The sequence below is a fragment of the Myotis myotis genome, unplaced genomic scaffold (assembly GCF_014108235.1).
Source record: "Myotis myotis isolate mMyoMyo1 unplaced genomic scaffold, mMyoMyo1.p scaffold_m19_p_3, whole genome shotgun sequence".
In the NCBI taxonomy this organism is placed as follows: domain Eukaryota; kingdom Metazoa; phylum Chordata; class Mammalia; order Chiroptera; family Vespertilionidae; genus Myotis; species Myotis myotis.
In genome coordinates, this window is record NW_023416335.1 from 198,677,560 (window position 1) to 198,702,156 (window position 24,597).

At 39.1% G+C, this 24,597-nt stretch overlaps 2 protein-coding genes across 13 annotated transcripts in view; one reads left to right on the forward strand and one right to left on the reverse strand.

Annotated features, from left to right (window-relative positions):
* Positions 1 to 24,597, forward strand: part of UTP20 (UTP20 small subunit processome component) — an 88,953-nt gene that overhangs the window by 20,672 nt on the left and 43,684 nt on the right. For all 12 annotated transcript variants that reach the window (XR_004965897.1, XR_004965898.1, XM_036298257.1 and 9 more), the window contains 13 exons: positions 483 to 588; positions 2,439 to 2,589; positions 3,210 to 3,272; positions 4,369 to 4,527; positions 5,785 to 5,861; positions 6,530 to 6,609; positions 6,851 to 7,094; positions 11,471 to 11,653; positions 14,949 to 15,039; positions 16,186 to 16,271; positions 16,860 to 16,985; positions 20,063 to 20,229; positions 21,940 to 22,148. Coding sequence is in view for 10 of the 12 variants with exons in the window: in XM_036298257.1 (XP_036154150.1) it covers positions 483 to 588; positions 2,439 to 2,589; positions 3,210 to 3,272; positions 4,369 to 4,527; positions 5,785 to 5,861; positions 6,530 to 6,609; positions 6,851 to 7,094; positions 11,471 to 11,653; positions 14,949 to 15,039; positions 16,186 to 16,271; positions 16,860 to 16,985; positions 20,063 to 20,229; positions 21,940 to 22,148 (1,742 nt within the window). In the remaining 2 variants the exon portion in view is untranslated. The remainder of the gene's footprint in view (positions 1 to 482; positions 589 to 2,438; positions 2,590 to 3,209; positions 3,273 to 4,368; positions 4,528 to 5,784; positions 5,862 to 6,529; positions 6,610 to 6,850; positions 7,095 to 11,470; positions 11,654 to 14,948; positions 15,040 to 16,185; positions 16,272 to 16,859; positions 16,986 to 20,062; positions 20,230 to 21,939; positions 22,149 to 24,597) is intronic.
* On the reverse strand, positions 22,759 to 23,447 carry LOC118650183 (M-phase phosphoprotein 6-like). The gene has a single exon (XM_036298268.1). The coding sequence runs from the start codon at positions 23,429 to 23,431 to the stop codon at positions 22,958 to 22,960; it is 474 nt and encodes a 157-aa protein (XP_036154161.1). The 5' UTR covers positions 23,432 to 23,447; the 3' UTR covers positions 22,759 to 22,957.

The window sequence follows — 24,597 nt, forward strand, 5'->3', positions numbered from 1 at the left end:
GGCCATACCTTGCCAACATCTGGTCAAGGATTAAATGAATGTATAATTAATATTAATTAAGTGGATTATGGATAGTAGCCATTGGATATGTGACTTCTTATAAATTGGAGACATAAAATCTACATGAGCTTTATACAAAAATAGTCTTAGCTTTTGAGAAGCCCAAGTCTGCTCTCCTCCTAAATTCTAATTTTGATACTGCCAGTCGGTGGAACCATTGAACTTCGTCCTCATCTCAGTTAATGGAACATGCATTTTTATTCTCTAATTCTGAATATATTTTTCTCTAAAGTTACATATAACTTGGAGCTTTCTCTTGTAGTTCCTTTCTGTTAAATTCTGACATTTGATGGATTATTCTTTAGAAGGCTCAAATTTAACTTAATTTTGTATAAATAGCATGTGTCAGATAAATGAGATGTCTGGTAGTTACTGTGTCAAAGAAATAAGTACTGTGGCTTCTCCTGTTTTTCTGTGTTTAGGAAACTTGTTTGTTCTTTGTCAAGCTGTAAATACTCTGCTGAGTTTGGAAGAATCTTCTGAGCTTCTTCATTTGGTTCCCGTGGAACGTGTGAAGAATTTAGTATTGTGAGTAAACACATTCTCCATTTACCTTAATAACAAGTAAACTACAAAAGCTTCTGTGTTTGTGAAATCTTGGACATTTTATACCTGAGCTGTATTCACATTGGAGATTCATAATTGATTTAAATCCTCCAACTAAAATAAATACAATTCTTGAGAGTCTTTATATGCAGGTTCATCTTGGTAAAGGGGTGTTTTGCTGTGTGTGAATTAATGTAGAATTAGTAAAGGGTATTTCATGCTGATTAATCCCAACGATAACATTGCACAATGTTGACCTTTTGTAACTTGTTGAGTGATTCCTACACACACATTCCTGCTCCTTTAATGTTCTCTCACCTTGACACGATCAGCATCTCAGAAAACTTTCCTGTGGTCTTTATACCATATACCAGCCAGCTCTGGTTTGGGTAGTAGCACCGGGCCATTAGCCATTCATTACTGGATTTAGCCTCCTTTTTAAAAAAAGGCCTTCTGGAAACCTGGTAAACTAGTTTGTTTCTGTTTCTGGAGTCCAGAACATTTTATTCCTGTGCTTCTTAAAAACAGATTTACTCATGAATATTCATTCGCCTTTTCTCATGCACCAGCCCCCTCTTCTGGGTACTGGAAGACGTAGTGAAAGAATCACTAAATTTCCTGCCTTCAGGGAACTAACATGCTAACAAAAAGAGACAGTAAACAAAATAAGTAAGTAAAATAACTAGCATGTTAAGTGGTGGTGAGAAAATTAAAGCAGAGGCAGCCGACAGGGGATGTCTGGAGGTTGGGGACAACAGCAGTTTTAAATAGCGAAGGCCTCACCAAGAAGGAGACATCTGAGCAGAAGCCCGGAAGTGGCGAGGGAGTAAGCCACGAGGATGTCAGGGCTCTCGGGCACTCTCTCTTCCAGGCCTGGGGCGATTTGTGTACCCATGGCAGGAGGTGGGGAGAGTGTGCTGGCTTGAGCAGCAAGGAACTGTTGTGGCTGAGCAGAGCAGGGCATGGATAGTAGCACAAGAGGACATACAGGTGGGGGTGGCAGGCAGTGTATGACCTTTGGCCTTTGTAAGGCCTTGACTTATACTCTGAAAGGGGACAGAGAAGGATTTGGGGCAGGGGGATGACTTAGGCCTAATCATCCTGGCTGCTGTACTGAGAAGAGACTGAAGGGGAATAAAGAAACCAGTTAGGATCTCTTTACATTTGCCATTTACCACGCCCCATATCAAATAGCACTCCTCCTCATCCCTCACCCTCTCTCCCCTACCCCCACAACCCAGGCTCTCAGTCTAGCCTCCTTCCCCTGATTGACTTTTCTCCACCACACTCATCGCTCTCATACTGACAGTTCATTTGTTTACCGCTACCTTCCCCTATTGGAATACAAGCTCCAGGAGGATAGGGACTTAGCCTATTGTGTACTGCAATATCCAGTGTCTAGAAAAGCCCCTAGCACATAATAGACACTCAGTAAATATTTGTTAAAGGAGGGCGGCACGTAGAGGTTAAGCGGCTTGTCCAGGGTTATATGTTGATGGATGATGGGCTGCCCCACCCCAAAGTCTGTGTGCGGGACCCCTCCTCTGTACTGCTTCCTCATTAGCTCAGTGTCATTGTTACTAACAACTATATAGATTGCCAAGACAGCGTAATCCCGCCTCTGTCTCCGACTAGCTATGTGTCCTTGAGCACATCATTCATTGTCACTAGCCTCAGATTCATCTCTAAAGTGATGCTAATGTCCACGTAAAACTTTTACCTGTTCTTTTCTACATTTCCTTCACCAGTGATAATTTCCCATGGTTTCTGTTATAGTCTGAATGCTCTGGGGTATACGGGCCAGTTTGGGTCTAATAAACGTCTTGTTGCAGAATGTTTCCTTTGGAGCCATCTGTGTTGCTGTTGGCTGATCTCTATTATCAGAGATTATCCTTATGTGGCTGCAAAGGGCCACTTTCTGAAGAAGCTTTAATGGAATTATTTCCCAAGTTACAAGCAAACATTTCAACTGGTATATCCAAGGTAACATTGTCATGGCGTGTGTTCCCATCTCTCATTTTTTGTTTGTATGTGTTGCCAGTGGTTGTCACAGCTCCTTAGTCAGAAAGTGCTGCTGTGGGTGATTTCTGTTTAAAGCAGTGATTCCTGAACACTGACCTACAAACTGTTTGCAGCAGTTCTAATTGGGGAGCTTAATAAAAATGTAAATTCTGGATCCCACACCCCAGCTCTGATCCAGTGGGGGCTTTAAAGCCCTCTGGGTGATTCCACTGCTCATTGAGGTGTATAGAAATACCTGAATACATTATTCAGAGATAAAACTCACTAATGTCAATGGAATTGTCAACTTAATAAGATTCATTGCATTTATTTACGGAAATGCCTATAGTGTCACAGTTCAAAGAAACAACGTGGTTTTATGTGCAACCTTCCCTTCCCATCTAGTCTGGTCATTAAGTGCTCCATTTGAATAAGGTGTGTATTGGTGTTGAACATGAAATAAGAGATAGAATAAACTTATATTACACTGACAAGTGGTATATTTTTCATAATTCTATAAAATTTAGATCTCACTGACTATTAAATAGTTTATTCTTATGTTTAAACTTTGGACTTTGATACATGCCTTTTATTTTTTCTAGATTCGGCTTTTGACAATAAGGATCCTAAACCACTTTGAGGTTCGACTTCCGGAACTAATGGAGGTATTTTAACTGTTCGATTTGGATAACTTTTTAAAAATGTAACTTGATACATATTTTTATTTCCCAAACAAGAGGCCTGGTGCACAGATTCAGAGATAAAACTCACTAACGCAGACATCCCCGAGGGGTCCCAGATTGCGAGAGGGTGCAGGCCCACCAGTGCACTATCAGGGCCGGGGAGGGACTGCAGGAGGGCTCCAGGGTGTGTCCAGCCTTTCTCCTCCATCCCGACTGGCCGGACCCCAGCAGCAAGCTCACCTACCCAGTCAGAGCATCTGCCCCCTGGTGGTCAGTGGCATCATGGCAACTGGTCGAATATCGAATGAACCTTTGGACACTTGGCATATTAGGCTTTTATGATAGAGGATTGTGATTTCATAGGAAATTCAAACACTATGTAAATATCTACCAAAAATTGAAATTTTTTTTGTAATCCTTATTCCCGCTGAGCCAACAAGGCCACCACTGAAACTCCACAGTTAATTGGTGCATATTGTTTCAGACTTTTGTATACACACACACAATTTAAACTAATGGTGTCGTGAAGGTTTTCCATATCAGTGCCTCTCATCCTACCTCATTTCTTTTGAGGTTTGAATAGCAGCCCACAGTTTAAAATATCCTATTTAACCAATTCCCTGTTGGTGAATGGTTCGGTGAGTTGCTCACAGTTTTTCAGGATACCCAGTAATATTGCAGGGAGCATCCTTACACAGATAGTTTTGTATAGCTAAATATTTCCATAATGAAAATTATTACTTCTTGAGGTAGAAATTACTTCTACTAAAGAGAGAATTATTTAGTGAAAATACATTAACTTAGTTTTTTAACAAATGTTACCAATCAGTTTGAGTTATTTTGAGAATTACTTTCCTCTTCTCCTTATCATTTCTGTGCTAGATACTAAACCTAAATTATCTACTAGAGAGTAAATGGATTGAGGGAAAACGAATCGTTTACCTCACTCCCCAAAAGTGTTGCTTATTTAACTTAAAACATTAACATCCCAGTTTTTACTTTTTAGACCTTTGGTCACATTTAATGCTTTTTTGGAAAATCACAGCTGACATGCCTCCCTGTTTTCCCGGCTGCTCAGGATGACGGGCTCTCGGAGCGGCAGTCTGCCTTCGCTGTGCTGCGCCAGGCAGAACTCGTCCCCGCGACTGTGAACGATTACAGAGAGAAGCTTCTCCACTTGAGGAAGCTAAGACATGATGTGGTGCAGACCGCAGTCCCTGACGGGCCGTTACAGGAGGTATAAAACACCACCTTTTAGAAAAAATACTCTACTTATGCTTTTAGATCTGTTTGGCTGGCTTTGGAAAAGAGAAACATACCAATTAGTTACCCCAAAAAAGTTTTTGTAACTGGATAAATCCTCAGTTCCCTTATCAGTGGTTCTCAACCTGTGGGTCGCGAACAATGAAAATACATCCTGCGTATCAGGTACTTACATTACGATTGATAACAGTAGCAAAATTACAGTTATGAAGTAGCAACGAAAATAATTTTATGGTTGGGGGTCACCACAACATGAGGAATTGTATTAAAGGGTCGCGGCCTTAGGAAGTTTGAGAACCACTGCTTCGATGCTTTGAGTTAGGTGGCTCTGTCAGTCATTTCAATAGTGGAACTAATTTCCTGTCCCCCTTCTGAAGATGTGTCCTGTGTGAAGGAAGGTAGTGACAACAGAGGATGCAGGGTCAAGTTTAAAGCCTGATTTCTTCTCCAGACTTGTTCGCTGCTCCACGAAGTCAGCCTCTACCTTTTGTATCCGGGATTTTCTGTCCATGACCCTTGCAGATACATCACGTATACCTTTGGGAGGAAAGCCAAATGGAGGCATTCCCCTTTCAATCAGAGCAGTCTGTTCCTGCTCTCATTTATATGTTAGTGTCCTGTGTTATGTTCTGCTGCTAAAACAGCTACAGGCACCCACCCCCAAATAGTACTAGAACTGCCATTCTACATGATGCCTCCCTAGCATCAGTTAGGTGGCTCTGTCAGTCATTCTGGGATTCTGGTCATGACTGTCACTCACTGCCAAAGGTGACTGAGAAAACTAGACCTTCTGAATGGACTCCTTTAATGGCATAGTTTTGAGAACTCAGACATCTGCTTGTGAAGCCACAGCTGCCATTCCCAGCAGACTTCTTGGGTTCTTCACCATCTGTACTTTACTGATGTCTGTTCAAGTTTCGTCTAATGAGGTGATGGAGCTGGCAGTGTTTGTTAGGAGGGAATTAGCATTTAAACATCTCTTTTCAGCATGAACATCTGGAGTGAGTTTGAGTACTAGGTTTGCTTTAGTGATTCTTCTGTGTTAAATAACAAGTGACATTTTGGGGAGAGTTGGAAAATTATTGCGACTGACTTGCAGATTGGTACCTACAACTTTTCTAAAGCATGAGCTCCTTTGCAAACCTTCGGATATCTGAGTTGGGATATTTGCATCTCGGTGCTGTTTTATTGTAGTTCGTTACCCACTTACTAAATGAGTCTGTAATTGCAGGTGCCGCTTCGTTATTTATTAGGCATGTTGTATGTTAACTTCAGTGCTCTTTGGGATCCTGTTATTGAACTCATAAGGTAAGCATGAGTTAAATGGATGAAGCTATAACGTTTTAACTACTGCAGCATGATGGAGCCAGTATTAGACTCCTAGGTGTGATTTAAATGATTGAAGGGATTTATCGCTCTCATAAATCCTTTGTGGGATAAGGTGAAGAAAAAACAAACATGAATTATTCTCTCTGATGCCAGGTTTTTCAACAGTTCAAATGTTATATGTATATTTCTTTGTACATTGAAATAACTTTAGAGGACTTTCTCCTTTTACTTTATATGATACAGCTGTATTGTTGAATTTTTTCAGTACAAAGTATTGTATAATAATTGCATGATTTTATTGATATATAATCATTGAGCCAAACTTAATTTTTAAAAAAAGGACTTTCTCTAAATAGAGGCCACTCCTTCCCTTAATAGGCCATACCTCATACCCCCTGCCCATTATTGTGCCTTTAAAAATAGTCTTCTTATGGGTATCACTTAGGTTGTTAAAAATACTATTTAGTACTTTATGACTATAAAAATGATCTGTGGTCCATGCAGGCATTTTGAAGAATATGGAAAAATACAAAAGTCATTTATAGCCCTACATTTTAGTTATGTCCTTTCCTTTCACTCTTTCCAGTGAGATACCTCAGAATAAAGATCATATCACATCTTTTGTCTTGTGATCTTCTTTTCTTTAGCTCTCATGCACATGAAATGGAAAATAAGAAATTTTGGAACGTCTACTATGAACATCTAGAAAAAGCAGCTACCCATGCTGGTATGTAAAGAGGCATCAAGTGGAACTGGGAAGAAAAGTGGTTGCTTAACTTTCATTTTTACTGCTTCATTACACATGAAGTTGGAAAACAGAAATGAGAAGTGTGTTATCTTTGATAACCTTTGGATGTGGTTTATTGTTTCCTTATATTGCTAGAGAAAGGAATGCCCTGACCTGAGGGACACAAAGGACAAATGCTGACATTTCTCTGGTGGTTCTGATGACTTTTTTTTCCTTTCAGAGAAAGAACTGCAAAATGATGTAAGAGATGAGGAGAAGTTCATAGGAGATGAAAGTTGGGAGCAGACTCAAGAAGGAGATGTCGGAGCGCTTTATCTTGAGCAGTTAGCATTGAAAACCAACTGTCAGGAAAGACTGGACCATACCAATTTCCGATTCCTGCTGTGGCGAGCTCTGGCAAAATTCCCAGAAAGGGTAGAGCCACGGTCCAGGGAGCTTTCCCCGCTTTTCTTGAGATTCATCAAGTAAGTGTTCTCTTCTTGGAATATGTTCCTAGTAGCGTGTCCTCAGTACCTAGAAGAGAAGGTACAAAGTATTAAGCTCCCAAATTGGCCAAGTTATTATTATGCCTGTCATGTTTGCACATCATCGGCACATCTATAAAGCACTGGCTCTAACAACTAACCTAGTTTAGTTCACCACTTAACTTTACATGAATTTAACCAGCCCACAAATGGTGTTAATAAAATATTCCAGGTTACAAAATAAAAAGGCCTTATCAAGACCAGACAGAGTGGCACAGTTGGTTGAGCATCGTCCTGTACACCAAAAGGTTGCTGGTTCAATTCCTGGTGAGGGCACCCACTCGGGTTGTGGTTCGATCCCAGGTCGGGGCTCTTTCGGAGAGTGACAATCAATGTTTCTCTCTTCCTCCCTCTCATTTCCTCTCTCTAAGCATGTACTCTGGTGAGAATTTTTTTTTTTTAAAGACCATATTGAGTTAGTTCAGTGCACAAAGAGCTTGTTATTTCTTGCCCTGTTTGTTCATTATTTTATTGTCTGCCTACAGCTTAAAAATATTTTTCAGTAACTCAACCCCAGCCACTCTGCTTTGAACTTCTTGAATGTTTCCCATGATGCTGAGGAATGTACTCTCAAAAAATAATAAGAACGTTCTGAAGCATTGTTCTATTTTGACTAGATAAGCTGTGTGAGAGTCAGATTGCTTTAAAACTAAAGATAAGGAATGTATATAGCACAGTACATGTATGTTTTCTAACACTATTTCATTACATGGGAAAATGCTATAGGTTTAAGTTAAACAGGCTGTGAACCACAACATGTCAGGCTTGTTCAAGGAACAACAAGGAAGTCTGAGAGGCTACAGCAGTGATCCCAGGAGAAAGTGGTTGGAGATGAAGACAAAAAGTTAACAGGAGACCAAGTTGTGTAGGAACTTTAAGTGATAGTAAGGACTTGGGTTTTTATTGTCAGTGAAGTGGGAAGACATTGGAAGGTTTAACCAAGGATGACATGACTTCAGTTTTTATCAGGAGTTTTCTGGCTGCTATGTTGAGAATAGACTAGGATACCAGTAGTGAGAGTAGAGAGAGTCAAGAGTTAGGAAGAGAATATGATGGGAGACTTGACCAGTGTTACAGTAGTGCAGATAATGAGAGGTAGTTGAACTCTGAATGTTTTGAAGGATTTCAGTTCAATAAGATATTTTCAATAATTGCAACTAGATTAGCCTTTGGGATTTGCCAACAGATCAGATGTGTCCTAATGGGGATGGGGGTGGGGAGGGTTGAGGGCCAGTGTAGGAAGGAGGAAGGGGAGGAATCAAGGATGTCTCTGAGGGTTTGGCCTGAGCAACTGGAAGAAGAGAGTCACCAATTTACTGAGATTGGGAGAAATGCAGAAGCTTGCAGATTTGTGGGGAAGATCAGGAGTTCATTTTTAGTTGGGGATACTGAATAGACATCTAAATAGAGATGTCAGGTAGGTACTTGAATTTGGAATTTAAAGTTTAAGGGAAAGGTTTGGTGAAGAGATAAGTTTGAGACTCATCGGTGTGTAGGTGGGTTTGTTTGTTTTTTTAAATTATGGTCAGGGAATGCAATCACATGTGGGCATGTAAATCTAGAGAAAGAGTTCCAAGGACTGACAGCAATATTTAGAGATTAGGAGATAAGGAACCAGCAAAGGAGGCCAAGAAAGACTGATAAAAGAAGAACCAAGACCCCTTAGTATTCCTTGAAGAAAGGATTTCAAGAAGGGAGTGATCAGTGGAATCAGAAGTGTCTGAGACATCAGTCCGATGAAGAATAAGAACTGACCATTGGCTTTGGAAGAACCTTAACATGAGTTGTTTGAGTTAATCTGGTAGGGCTGAAAGCCTGATTTAAATGGGTTTAAGAGAGAATGGAAAACAAAAATGGAAATTACAAATATGAACAGTTCTTATAAAAAAAAAGCAGATATAGGTGGAAGGAGATGTGGGAGCAGAGAGGGAGCTGTTGCTGTATTGCTGTTTAAGATTTAAGCAGCGTGTATGCATGTAATGCTGCTGGGAAAGACCAAAAGAAGGAGTAAACTCACATGCAGGAGGGGATACAATTGCTAAAGTCATGTCCTTGAATAGTTAAGAGGAAATAGGATCCCTTGCATAAGTGAAAAGGTTTCCATGAATAATTCATCTGGCAAAGGTTACAAGCAAGATGCGGGCAGGTCAGTAGATGGGCTGGTAGAAGAGTAATGATTTTCTCTTTTTCACGTAACTCTTTAGTCTTTAATTTATTTATAGAATGAGGACAGTGGTATTTAACTTTCTTGCCTTGTTTTGAAGATCATATAAAATAATGTTTTTTAGTTATTCATGAATTGCAGAGGGCTCTGCATTTGCAAGCTGTATTAATGGTGTTAGTAGGATATGAATTTCCTACCATGTTAATTTAAGTTTTTCCCTCATTAAAGAAATAGATTACCCCTTAACCTACGACCTTCCTCTAATACAGAGGTGGCGAACCTTTTGAGCTCGGCGTGTCAGCATTTTGAGAAACCCTAACTTAACTCTGGTGCCATGTCACATATAGAAATTTTTTGATATTTGCAACCGTAGTAAAACAAAGATTTATATTTTTGATATTTATTTTATATATTTAAATGCCATTTAACAAAGAAAAATCAACCAAAAAAATGAGTTCCCGTGTCACCTCTGACACGCGTGTCATAGGTTCGCCATCACTGCTCTAATAGTACAAGATGCTGTGAGATGGGGATAGAGAAAGGAGCCTATAATAGGAAGTGGATCTTTGAGGTTAAGAAGACAGAGATAAAAAATATACAGTTTTTTTAAATGTTTAAATTAAGACTAGTTGACACCTATTACCTATAAATAATACTTTTATAGATGATCCAAGCTAATGGAAAACCCAAATGTCACCTTTAATCCTGACAATGAAATCTATTATCGCCTTTTTATTTTCATTTTTGGCTAGAAATTTACCTTTCTAAATTTGTGTCTAATAATTTTATATTAGAGCCAGTTTGTGAATCCCTTGTAAACATTCTCTGAGAAGAATCATATCAAGAATCAGGAACAAATGACTAACACTGGCAAAAACATCCTTGTAATAGGTGACAATGACACTTAATGAATACTTGCTATGTAAGTGCTTTGTGTGAATTATCTTAAATTTAATAAATGAGTGAGTGTGCTGTGCATGCGATAAAGGTTAAAGATATGTCATGTGGTTAATTGAATGTTGAGAGTATAATTCGGATGTTATTAAATCATTTTATAACTGACAGAGCAACTTTACTCATTTAATTTGTTCACTCATTTTTTTAAAATTTATTAATTACTAGATATTGCTAGGTGAGAATACAAAGTTGGATATGGTAGCATCTCAGCCTTCCAGTTGTAGTTTAGTGTATTAACCTGGTGTTTCCTCCAGGTTTGTTGTACAGTAATATCCTAAAACATGCTATTGTATCCGTGTATTTTTGATTTTCATACCTGATCAATTCCCTTTCATCTGTAGCTTAGAGCCATGCACAAAAGAGACAAACACACACACACACAATAATTGTTGGATGGATGAGTTAAAGTGACACAAAACAAATGAAGTGAATGACAGTGACAGCCTTCAAGATATTAGTTACCTGCAACAATGGACCAAAATTAAAGGATGGATTTCATTAAGAACAAATGTGAATGCCAACTGCACAAGCTTAGTTTAGAGGAGACGGACATAAAGACCTACTGGTTTTTATTGCCTGGACATTCAGTTGAGTCTGTGACTGCCCCCAAAAGCTATGCCGTTGATAGTTCCATCTGTTTTATCAGTCCCCATATCTAGAGGACTGAATTTTGGTACAGCCCTCTACAAAGTAGAATGCATCTGGTTTTAAAGTGACCAACATGGTCTTAATGCTGTACTTTCAATTCAGCAATTGGCAAAAGTAGGTTTATAGGTGTGATACAAATAAATAATATAATAATAAATAATAGCACAAGCATAAACTGTTTTGTGTACTCACAACTATAAACCTACTTTTGCCCACCCCTATATTTACTGTAATTCACCCTGATTCCTGCCTGTCCTGGTTGTGTTTTCAGAGACAGGGAGGCTGATTTCAGCTCGGTCCGAAGTAGACATTTCAAATATCTTCAACAGTATAACGATGGGCTGTCTTCCGCAGTTAGTGATTGACTTGTGAAGTAGGGTCCTTCCAAGGGTTGGACTACAACAGAATAATGTTTTAGAAGAGCCTTGACTAAGTGCCTCTGATGTCTCTCCCACATGTGATTCGGTGAACTGTGGATGTACGTCTGTCACAAACAGAATTAGGACATTTCAGCTTCATCTGCCTTGTGTTACTCTTTCCACTACAGCAACGAGTATTACCCAGCAGATCTGCAGGTCGCTCCAACCCAGGATCTGAGAAGAAAAAGCAAAGGAGTGGCAGCGGAGGAAACAGAAGAACCTGCTGCTGGAGACGATGAAGAGTTGGTGGAAGAGGACGTGCCCCAAGATGAACCCTCACAGAAGAAAACGACAAGAAGAGCTGCAACCAAGTAAGTTCAACATTGCTGTTACTTCACATGCCCACGGTTCTCGGAGGAATGGGGGTAAGTCTCAGAGCCTTGATGGGAAATGGCCTTGGACGAGATCACCTGCTCAGATAACTATATACATTTTACATAAGTGCTGTATCTCCCTGGGTTTATTTTTTAATTAATTAATTAATTAATTTATTTATTTATTTTTTAGAGCCCAAAGAAACTGTCATCTTCCATGCATGTTGGTTGTTTGCTTTTTATTTCGTTCTTGTTTAGCCACAGAGTATTAGAGTTGGAATCATTTAATGATAGCTTTTTCTATGCATGATATTGCTGGGGCCCAGAGCTGTTACATGGTCTTTGACCTGTGTTGTTGCCTTTTCATAGCACCAGGGCAGCGTGTTTGTGTGCTAGGGAAGCGAGTAATGGAACATCTGTCCTCTTATAAATGAGCGTGTCAGCACTTTTGCATTGCCTTTTGACTTGTCTCCTTCTGGTTGCCTTTTCTTCATGCTGTTATATTATCTCTTATTCTCTGGGTAACTCATTTACCTAAATTGTTAGAAACCTTAGAAAAGTAAGAAGTGATCATGCTTGTAGAAGTTACTCCAGCAACTTGAAAATCATCTGAATTGCGGTGTCAGAGACCCACTGGATTTGGTGCCATTGTGTTATTTTAACACTTTAGATCTCAACCTCCATCTATTTGTTGAATTTCTCCCATGAGCCATTTATTAGTTTGCCCATTCATCAACTGTATTGAGTGCCTTTTGCTAAGTGCTGGGCTGCAGATATGGACAGTACTTAGACTCTGCATTGCAGGAAGCAAGGTCAAATGCCTAGTGAAATATTTTTATAGAGGAAATATGTTTAACAAGTTAAGTGCCCAGCCTTTTTTGTCTTCCAGTTGGAAAGTATAGTGTCAGTCACCAGTGACTGACATGGGACTTAACGTTTTAAAGGAGTTATGGGAGTACAGTAAAAAATGACTTAATCCTGTATAATAAACAGGTAATATGCAAATTGACCATCACACCCTCTCAGGATGGCCGCCCCCATGTGGTCAAAGATGGCTGCCACAAGATGGTTGGCAGGGGAGGGCAGTTGGGGGCGACCAGGCCGGCAGGGGAGGGCAGTTGAGGGCGATCAGGCCAGCAGGGGAGGGCAGTTGAGGGCGATCGGGCCAGCAGGGGAGGGCAGTTGAGGGCAATTGGGCCTGCAGGAGAGCAGTTAGGCATCGATCAGGCTGGTAGGGGTGTGTTTAGGGGGTGATCAGGCTGGCAGGCAGAAGTGGTTAGGGGCAAGCAGGCAGGCAAGTGGTTGGGAGCCAGCAGTCCCAGATTGTGAGAGGGATGTCTGACTGCCGGTTTAGTGGGATCGGGCCTAAACCAGCAGTCGGACATCCCCCGAGGAGTCCCAGATTGGAGAGGGTGCAGGCTGGGCTGAGGGACACCCCTCCCCCCCCCCCGCATGAATTTTGTGCACTGGGCCTCTAGTTTTACCATAAAAGGAAGAAGACTTGTATAAAGTATAAGGCACCTTTGAAGCTGAAAGACAAAAGTTTGCCAGCAGCTAGGGCAGGGAAGGTCTCGCCAGCTTATGCAAATGGCAAGTAAGACAGAAGAAGGAAGGTCAAGGCCAAGTTTTGTACAACTAAAGTTCCTTCTCTGCTTCTGCCTTCTCACAGCTGTGAATGGTCTGTTCCCCACACTTTTTTGTAAGACACATTGCTGTTTTCTTCTTTATGTCCTTCAGCATATTAGCCAGCAAAATATTAGTCCTACTAGTTTGGTGAACAAATGAATAAGTTACCAGTCAAACCTCTTCCTTTCTCACCTGAGCCTTCCCTCTTTTTACTGTGTCCCTGCCTTGTTTCTGCCAAATGAAACTGTTCGTGCTTCAACACACAGGTCCCTTACTGAGGCTCTTCTTGTCCTTTTTTTTTTTATTTATTTATTGCTTAAAGTATTACAAAGGGTATTACATATGTGTCCATTTTATCCCCCCTCCCTAGACAGTCCCCTAGCCTCCCCTATCCCCCAGTGTCTTATGTCCATTGGTTATGCTTATATGCATGCATACAAGTCCTTTAGTTGATCTCTTACCCCCCTACTTCCTGCCCCCCAACCCTCCCCAGCCTTCCCGCTGCAGTTTGACAATCTGTTTGAGGCAGCTCTGCCTCTGTATCTATTATTGTTCAAAAGTTTATAATGGTCTCTATTATCCATGAATGAGTGAGATCATGTGGTATTTTTCCTTCATTGGGCTCTTCTTGTCCTTTAAACTACAAGTTATTTCGCCTTCCTTCAATCTTTCATAACAACCATTTATACCTCCATCATGGGGCTACCCCTTGCCTTGAATTATTAGTTAATTTTTTATATATCTTCCATGAAAATCAGAAACTCTTATAGGATAAGGTCTTAATTTTTCTGTCCCCTGTAGCCAAGACCTAGGCAATTGCTGATATATACCATGATTGAAAATGATGTTCTATGTGCCATCTCAGTATATTCATAGTCCAAGTTAATAATCCTTCGTGGAACACACCCCTCACTGGCAAGTATTTAATGAGGATGTGCAGATTAGCTCCTGTTGTCTTTGGCTCTTTGAGGCTAAATGGTACATAAAAAATACTTCATAAATGTTGGGAAAGGAGTGCATGTGTCAGTAGGATCATTTAGAAGTTTATTTGTTAAGCTGCAGGCACCCAGTGATAAGTAATTACAATGGACATTGCATCAGTCAGGGCTCTTTAGAGAAACTGAGCCAATGGAATGGAGATGCATGCATGCTTATGTATGTATGTACGTATGTATGTATGCATGGATGGATGGATGGATGGATGGATAAAGAGATGTGTTTTAAGGAATTGGCTCACCTAGTAGCAGGAGTCAGCAAGCCCAGAATTTTCAGGGCAGAATAGCAAGCTGGAAACTCAGGCAGGACTTGATGCTGTAGTCTTGAGTCTGAAATCCGGAGGGTAAGATTTCTGTTCTAGTCTTGTAATAAAATTCCTTCTTTGGGAAATACCTGTTTTTGTTAAGGCCTTCAACTGATTGGATGAGGCCCATCACATTATTGAGGGTAATCTCTTATCAAAGTTCGTTTATTATAGATGTTAACATCTACAAAATACTTTCATCTCAGCACCTTGATTGGTGTTTCATTACATAAGTGGGTACTGTGACCTAGACAAGGTTTTTGAATAATTGTCAGGGAAACTAAAATTGGTGAGTACTTCATCTAAAGAAAATAATCTCTGTTCTTTAATTTTGTAGTACCCTGTCTCTCTCTCTCTCTTTTTAAGGCAATTAATCGCTCATTTGCAAGTTTTCTCTAAGTTTTCGAATCCACGGGCCTTGTATCTGGAATCCAAATTATATGAGCTCTATCTCCAGGTAGGTAAAATAAAGTCTTGCCTCTGCAATTATTTGTAAACTATTCTTTTCCATTTTCTTTGCCAAAATAACTTTTAGGTTTTCAATAATTGTTGAATAGAGCCCTGACTGCATTCTAATATTTTTTATAATATCTTCTATAGTATTTTAAAATATATATATATATTTATAGTATATATATATATTTATAATATTTTTAAATATATATGTTTTTTAAGCTAACGGACATTTTCTGTATCTTGAGAAACAGTTTTAGACAGTACTAATTTAGTTGATTTTAAAAGCATTTTTAGTGACCAAACATTGATAGGCTGTAATAACATAATTATATCATGGGAGGTAGCTTTTAGAAGGGAGTGCAGGTTGTGCCAACAACAGTTGACTACTTTTCACTTTTTGGTAAGTTAGGCTGATGGAGGGCTAGAATTTCAGGATCTGTTATATTGAGTGGAAGCTGGTAGTTGGCAGAATGGTCTGTTAAAAGCCACAATAAATGACCCTAAATTCCAGGAAAGATTGAAGAAAAAATTTTAATGTCAGAAGCCGAGTAAGAATTGGATGTCATTCTCAGCCATCTGGGAAACAAAATTTTCTTTATCCGTTTGGATATTTTTTAGATGAAACATTTCATTTTGGCATTTCAGCAGAACTTATCCATATCTGCCCATAATTCGGATCTAATTTGTTTGTAAAGCCAGAGCTCAAGTCTCAGGTGACCACAGGAATCCAAGATCTGAACTGGATGATCAGAGTGGCTTCAAAGCAGGTCTCTCCTGGGCTTATACTGACAGCCGTTACCTTCACGGTTTTATCAAGAGCTTTTGCTCGCACAGGACCAGCTCATTTGGTGTAAATCCCGATTGTGTAGGGAATTGGTCTTGGCCAAAAGACTGGCGGACCCAAAGGTCTGGTGTACGGGATGCAGATGTTAGAGTTTTGTTTTTATTTTGTTCTTTGCTCATATTCTCTTCATCCTTGTTTAACCTCAGGGAAATGTTAGGCTTTTGTCAGGAATCAGCATTAAACCACATCTAAAAATTTGAATACTAAGAAACCTAATTTTATAGATTAACACAAATAAATTACTATCCCATGGTATGCATGTATGAGACTTCATTGATTTATTCTATGAAATATCATCCTTAGTTGTTGCTCCACCAAGATCAGATGGTACAAAAAATAACCCTGGATTGCATAATGACGTATAAACATCCGCATATTCTCCCTTATAGGTAAGTTATTTGAAGCTAAAAAAAAATGCTATTTCTTTGGTTGATTTTTATCTTTTTATCTGAGAGCCTCTTCTAAAATAACTTTATTAAGGCCTTGGAAATTTCCTTTTTTTCTAAGGAAATCATAATGTGATTTTAGGTAAGAAACTAAAACTGGGAGTATATTTATTTGTTAAGAGTGCTTCTCCATATACATAATAATAAGGTGGGAAAGAGAATATTAATTTAAAAGTATGTGTTGAGAACATTATATCATTTTTCCTTGCTTACATAATGTCTTAAAATTTTGGTGACTAATTAGCAAATCATAACAATCACTTTAAAAACTGAAGAAAGTTTTTGTATTATGCTCTTTGAAACAGCTGAATTATTGACTAAGTCTAACTCTTTATAATCCCTCTTAACATTTAAAAATTGAGAACCTATCATTTTGGAAGGTATTTCTGTGAAGATTTTCTTTATGGATGTCAACTACTTTATAGACTATTCTTTAGTATCTATTTTTTGTTACACGTAGTACTCTACCATATTACATTTTTTAAAAAAGTACTGTTGATTATTAAGTGACGATTTTTGCTGTTTTTAAAGGGAAAATTTACAGAGATTGCTTGAAGACAGAAGCTTTAAGGAAGAGATAGTGCATTTTAGCATTTCAGAAGATAATACAGTGGTGAAAACAGCCCACCGAGCAGACCTGTTTGCGGTTCTGATGAGGTATTTGTATTGTTTAAATCTGGTTTATTTTTATATTTTTAAATATATGTTTTCATTGATTTCAGATAGGAAGGGAGAGAGAGACAGAAACGTCACTGATGAGAGAGAATCATTGATCACTTGCCTCCTGCACACCTGCTACTGGCAATAGAACCCGCAACCCAGGCATGTGCCCTGACCGGGAATTTCACCATGGCCTCCTGGTTCATGAGTCGATGCTCAACCACTGAGCCTGGCTAAATACTGATTTTTTTTAATAGTTGATCACAAAAACAATTGTGGATAATAATAGATTTATGATTCTTTCAGTAGTTGTGAAATTCAACATTGCTCTAAATTTTACTGTTGAGAAGTAATAAAAATAATTCCTTTATTTGGTATGTAACTAACTAAATATGAGATATAAAAGGTATTGACTTTTTGTGTTACTTATTTAACCATTTCATCACAAAACTTTGTTGTTATTTTTAATATTTTTCATTGGATTTTCTTGCTCAAAAAAAAATAGTAGTAAATAACAGTCATCAGTCAGATTGTTAGTCTCTATTGTAAACCCTTTGAGGTAATAAAATAGAAAGTCCTTACTGCTTTTTAGGGGGCCTGGAATGGCCTAGTCCAGACATCCCCTCTAACCATATCTCTCCCATTTACCGTGCCCGCAGAGCCCACTTTAGAGTCCTGGGACTTGCCATCCCTCTGCTTGGAACACATAACCGTTAACTCCTCTTCAGTCAGCCTCATCTCCAGAATCATATTATCCGTGATGCCTTCCCTGACCTCATTATATAAGGTCACACCCTTATCACTCTAGTCCCTTACCTCTTTATTTTTCTTCACTATACTCATCATCCACCATAGCTCTTCTTATTTCTATAGCTAGAAGGTGAACTCTATGGCCTCTAGTAAATATTGGTCAAATTAATTTTGTGTCCTCTTTTATGATATAAAATCTCTTTTTCTGGTTTTTTTGTATTGGTTTTGTTGGTTTGTTTGTTTTTTTAATGATTATATTGCCTACATAGCCTAGAACAGTGGTCGGCAAACTGGCCCCTTGAGTGTGGCTCTTCGATAAAATACCACGTGCGGGTGCTCATGTACAGTGCGAATGAAACTTTGTGGCCCATGCCACAGGGCCAAAGAGCCGCATGTGGCTCGAGAGCCACGGTTTGCCGACCACTGGCCTAGAAGAACTAACTGTGGAGGCGATGGTGCTGCTGCTGGTGGTGGTGATCATCCATTGTGTTGCTTCTGGATTTAACAGTAATGCTTCTTGAACAGCCACATTTTTGGGGAAGGGTAGTATTTATTTTTATTGTCGAAAGTATTATAGGTGTCCCCTTTTTTTTCCCCATTGGCCCCCTCCACCCCACATCTGCCCCCACCCTCCCAGACCTTCACCGCACTATTGTCTGTGTCCATGAGTTATGCATCTCTATAATATTAAAAGCGTAATATGCTAATTAGACTGGACAGCCGAACTACCTTCCGGACATCATTCCAGACGTCTTTCCAGATGAAGTCACAGTGGCAGGGGCCAAGGCAGAGGTGGTCAGGGCCGATCAGGCAGGCAGGCAAGCAGTTAGGGATGATCAGGCAGGCAGGTGAGAGGTTAGGGGTGATGAGTTAGGCAAGCAGAGTGATTAGGGGTGATCAGTCAGGCAGGCAGGCCAGCGGTTAAGAACCAGTGGTCCTGGATTGCGAGAGGGTACAGGCAGGCTGAGCGGACTCCCATCCCCTAGTGCACGAATTTCGTGCACCAGGCCTCTAGTATGCATAAAAGTTCTTTGGTTAATCTCTTCCCACCTACCCCACCTTCCCTCTCACATTTGTCAATCTGTAGAACAGCCACTTTTTAAAAAATATATATGTTTTAATTGACCTATAGAGAGAGGAAGGGAGAGGGATAAAGAGATGGAAACATCAATGAGAGAGGAACATCATGTATTGGCTGCCTCCTGCATGGCCTCTGCTGGGGATTGAGCCTGCAGCCTGGCCATGTGCACTGACAGGGAATTGAAACAGCAACCTCTTGGTTTCTGGGTCGATGCTCAATTGCTGAGCCACACCAGCCAGGTAGAACAGCCACTTTTAAAGTGTGGTCTGCTTTGTCTTGACAGGCTGTCCCTTAGACACTGTTCAGAGGTTCACAAAGTGAAATTTTTTTTCCTAATACGACTGAGACATTACGTCAGAAAGTTTTATCATGCTAAGAAAGTAGCTTTTATTACTAGGTTACTTAATATGTCATGAGGAATGGATGTTGAATTTTATTAGAATGCTTATTAAGCATGTAATAATTTTTTCCTGTGAGCCATTGACCTATATTAATCTAATAGATTTTATTAAATATTATTTCTTGCATTTCTGGGATAATCCTTATTTATCTTGTTTTAATGCAGCATTGGATACTGTAATTAGAAATGTTGTGTTTTATTTTCACAGGAAGACTAGTATATAGTTTTGTTCCTTAACCCTTCTCATTATCACAGTTAGACCACCTTCATAAATGGAAAAGGACCGTTTCCTGCTTTCTCTCTTGGAAATTGTTTTTCCTTGAATGTTTAAAAAATATATCTGTAAAACTATATGAGTTCCACGTTTACTCAGGATTACTGGCCTATTTAGGTTTTCTTCTTAAGTTATTTTTGCTTATTTATACATGAGATTTCCCCCCAGGAAATTACCCATTTAATTGAAATCTTTCTAGTTTCCTTATGGTACTTGTATTCTCATTTTATTTCCTTTTAATCTATATATAGTTGTTTTCATTCTTTCATTAGACTTACCTTTGGCTTGCCTACTTTAATTGCACTGTTTTCTTCTTTATTATTTCCTTCTTCCTGCTTCCCTTAACCTTGTTTGTGTGTGTGTGTGTGTGTGTGTGTGTGTGTGTGTGTTGATGTTTAACTAAATTTCTATGTTAAATATCCAAATCCTATTTCATGCTTCCTTGTTTCATAGTATATCCATTTAAATCTGTTGAGTTGCTATGCTACCCTTTTTCAGGAAAACAAAACACGTAGTATTGTGTTTCAGGGTTAATGTGCAAACAAAATAATGTTCTTTTGACATCTTAGGATTTTGTATGGGCGAATGAAGAATAAGACTGGGAGTAAAACTCAGGGGAAATCTGCGTCAGGCACCCGCATGGCCATTGTTCTGAGGTTCCTGGCTGGGACCCAACCAGAGGAGATCCAGATATTCTTGGACCTGCTGTTTGAACCTGTGAAGCACTTCAAGAATGGTAGCTGTCAACCTCCTGACACTCTGAATGTGTGTTGTCTGCTGTAGACTTCTAATGTCTCAGGCTAGGTGTCCGCTCTTGGTATCTTTCTGATGGGATTGCTCCTCGAAACCTCAGTGGTGGTCTTTTTGGCTGAAATGCAATTCATATTTCATAACTGTAATTTTGTTACTGTTATGAATTGTAATGTAAATATCTGATATGCTATATGTGTTTTCCGATGGTCACGACCCACTGGTTGAGAACGGCTGCTTTACAGACAATTCAGTTAAACCTTAAAACAACCATATGAGGTATCATTAACTTTTGCCCCCATTTTATAAATGTAGAAACTGAGGCTTAGAGAAGGAAGTATTTTGTTCATGGCCTCTCAGCTAGAAAATGGTTAGAATTCTAGTCCAGATCTTTTTTACTACAGAACCTCTAATCCAGTTTCATAATTGCTTTAGGCAAACGTATACTAGTATATTTATTTGTAGGATAATGTGTGGCATTTGTTTTGTATTTTTTTGTGAAAATGGATCCAGCAGTTAAAAAGGTTTTCACTCAGTATAATGTTGCTCAGTGAGGGAAGCTGGCTCTAATGAATACGAGATTTTGTTCAGTGTAATAGCCTCTGGTTAAAAGGGCAGCTATAAATGATACTCTCATGGATGGAACACTTAGGTATGTGAATCAGCGAGCTATCATCTCATACCATTTGGTTAGAAATAAAGCTCAAGCATTAAAAGTTCAATTATGAAATAAGTTTATAAAGGACTATTGTTTCATTTATTTCCCAAGGGCTACAAGAAAAATAAAACATTTGATTCTCAGCCCCCCAGGAGCTTATAATGTAGCCAGATATTTTCTGTGAAACTCTGAAGTCATCATAGTCAGTGGAAGCTGAGAGAGAAAATGCTGGGAGAGTTTCTAGATGGAATAAAAGACTTAGTAGCTTGCATTTTGAGAATAGCATAAGTAGGATGAGAATTGGGCTTAGACACTTAGTTCTGTCACAAGTTTCTTACTCTTTTATCCCTCGGTTTCCTCATCTATCCTATATAATAAAAGCCTAATATGGTAAGTGTCCTGTTGACCAGTCCACCTTTCAACCAATCAAAGTGTAATATGCTAATGATATGCTAAGACTGCTCAACCACTCACTATGATGTGCACTGACCACCAGGAGGCAGACACTCCCACCGGTAGGTTAACTTGCTGCTGGGGTCCGGCCAACTGGGACTGAGTGAGATGGGCCAGACATGCCCTGGAGCTATCCCACGGTCCCTTCCCGTCTGGCCAACCTCCCATGTCTCTCCCTGGCCCCGATCATGCACCAGTGGGGTCCCTCAGCCTGGCTGCACCCTCTTGCAATCTGGGACTCCTTGGGGAATGTCAGAGAGCCCGTTTTGGCCCAATCCCACAGGCCAGGCTGAGGGATCCCACTGGTGCACGAATTCATGCACCGGGCCTCTAGTAAAGCAATAATATTAGTGAAACCTAACATACCTAGCTCATTGAACATTTGGTAAGGATCAGAAGGAGAAAATCAATGAGGAAAGTATATTATCATCTATAGATTACTATAACAATAGAAAATACTGTATTACTGAGGGAAATTGAAAGGAAGCTATAATAACAATGATAACAATAAGCTGTAACAATAACAAAATAATAACAAACTACTATTGCCTTTTACATGATACCTCTGTTCCTCTGTTTCCCTAGGAGAATGCCATTCTGCAGTTATCCAGGCAGTGAAAGATTTGGATTTGTCTAAAGTTCTTCCTGTAGGTCGCCAGCATGGTATCTTAAATAGCCTTGAAATAGTATTGAAGAACATTAGCCATCTGATCAGTCCATACCTACCAAAGATCTTGCAGATACTGCTCTGCATGACAGCGACTGTGTCACACATCCTTGACCAACGAGAAAAGGTGAGAGAGATTCTCTGTACATGCTTTTGGGGGCGCTAGTAAGAGTCTGTTGTATTTGGGAAATTGGTTGCAACTTGAATACCTCACATCCTTTCAGGTTAAATCTGTCTTATGCAAAGTGTCTTTAAAACAGTTTTTCATATAATGGAGATCTTCATTGTTAGCAGTATTTATGTATGGTCAGAAAATGCAAATTATATCAAGTGTATATTTTTTATTTATTTTTTTTATGAAAACAGATGTTTATTACAGAACATTATTTTTTCTTATTAATTAAAAGCTTTAAACAAAACTGCTTAATTCCAAAAAGTGACTGATTTGGTCGCATGCAAATATTTTAGGCTAGAGAGGCATGCTTGTTCTTGATGAATTTACGTAGAATAAATTCTCACGACATTTGGTTCCAAAATGTATGAAATGACTTAACATTAATAATTTAAAATAAAATGCAAACATAAGGACAATTTAAACACTATTATTAAGTTATGTGTCAATTTAAGGTCAGCGATTGAAAAGATATATTTAAAAATAATCTAGGGTAAAAAAAATTTTAGGAAGCAAACATTGCCTTTGTACATTTGAAGATCAAGGGCTAAAAATCCACTCTGATGAATACCATATTAAGCAAAGGATGTATAACATCCATCATACATCTGTTTCAAAAACAGCATGTTTCCAAAATTATACATTTCTTTACAAATAAACATTACAATATTAATAACTATAGAGAAACCAATGAAATCAGTTCCAAAATATGTTAACTCTCACAAGGCATCTCTGAGCCATATCTTAAGGCATACATTTTAATCTTAGGGCTTTAAGAACATCTTTGCTTTAATTGGTTTTATGTCTCCATTTTCATCTTCTTCATAATTGGCACGGTCTCTTTTCTTGGCAAACTTTTTTCCAATTATCCCCACCAAGGTCTCATATCTTTTAGCCATTTCTTCATCTGATACATCAAGCTCCACTGTTTCATCTTCAACTTCTTCTGCTTTGTTCTTAGCATTCATCTGAAGCATTAATTTCTCAACCTCAGGATTAAATCCTCTGAATGACATTCTTCCATAGAGAAGATCTTCATATAACAAGAAACTCTGCTCTTCTATTATGAAACTCTCTTTCTCTTTAAGCTCTGGTAAATCCAAGTACCAATGCTCTTCACTAATGATTTTCTTTTCTTCCTCTTCTAGTTGTTTCTTAGTTTCTGAGTCCGGTCCTCTTTGAATGACCTTCATACGCAGCAAATTCTTGGACAACTTAGTTTTACGCTCAGACGCCATGCTGGCTCCCGCTGGGGTCCGGATCTCTCAAGTGTATATTTTAAAAGGATATGAAATAGAGAGTGAGTTCTATATGCATCTCAGAAACCAAAGTCAGGCAGAGCAGAGTTGAGCTGATGTTCCTTATATTTTAATTTTAGGAGCCTAGAGATGAAGGACATCTTCCAATTCTCATTTATCCAGACGGCTGGAGACTGAATAGAATACTGTTAGCATTATCCTTGTTGTTTTGACAGATACCCAGAGCTCTTTTAAAAGTAAATGCTTGATTGCTGTACTTGCTATGTTTTGATTACAGATAAGAAGCAAGGCCAGGCAAGACAAGCCAGCTAGCCAACTGCCAAAAAACAAACAAAACAAAAAAAAAACTTCACAAGGTGCTGCTCAGTAAATATTTTCTAAGTTGTACTCAAGACAGTAGTTAGTATGCTCTGTTGAAATAGGTGTGTGAACATAACTAAACTCTGGAGTTCAGAGAAACTTAATGTTTTTATGGGCTAAAGGCTTTTGGAGAAAATAGAACATGAAGTGAAAATTCAGACTCAGATTTTTGCTGTGGATTCTCAGCTCATGATAAACAGACACAGCTTTAATTTGGCTAAAGTTTCTTTTTTTTTTTAATTAAATCTTTATTGTTCAGATTATTACAGTTGTTCCTCTTTTTTCCCCCCATAGCTCCCCTCCACCCGGTTCCCACCCCATCCTCTGCCCTCCCCCCTCTCCCCCCACTGTCCTCATCCCTAGGTGCACGATTTTTGTCCAGTTTCTTCCCACATCCCCCACACCCCTTTCCCCCCAAGAATAGTCAGTCCACTCCCTTTCTATGCCCCTGATTCTATTATAATCACCAGTTCATTCTGTTCATCAGATTATTTATTCACTTGATTTTTAGATTTACTTGTTGATTGATATGTATGTGTTGTTGATAATTTGTATCTTTACCTTTTTCTTCTTCCTCTTCTTAAAGGATACCTTTCAGCATTTCATATAGTACTGGTTTGGTGGTGATGAACTCCTTTAGCTTTTCCTTATCTGTGAAGCTCTTTATCTGACCTTCAGTTTTGAATGATAGCTTTGCTGGGTAAAGTAATCTTGGTTGTAGGTTCTTGGCATTCATCACTTTGAATATTTCTTGCCACTCCCTTCTGGCCTGCAAAGTTTCTGTT

Coding starts and splice junctions, on each gene's coding strand:
- LOC118650183 (XM_036298268.1), bottom strand. CDS start 23,431: ATGGCGTCTGAGCGTAAAACTAAGTTGTCCAAGAATTTGCTGCGTATG.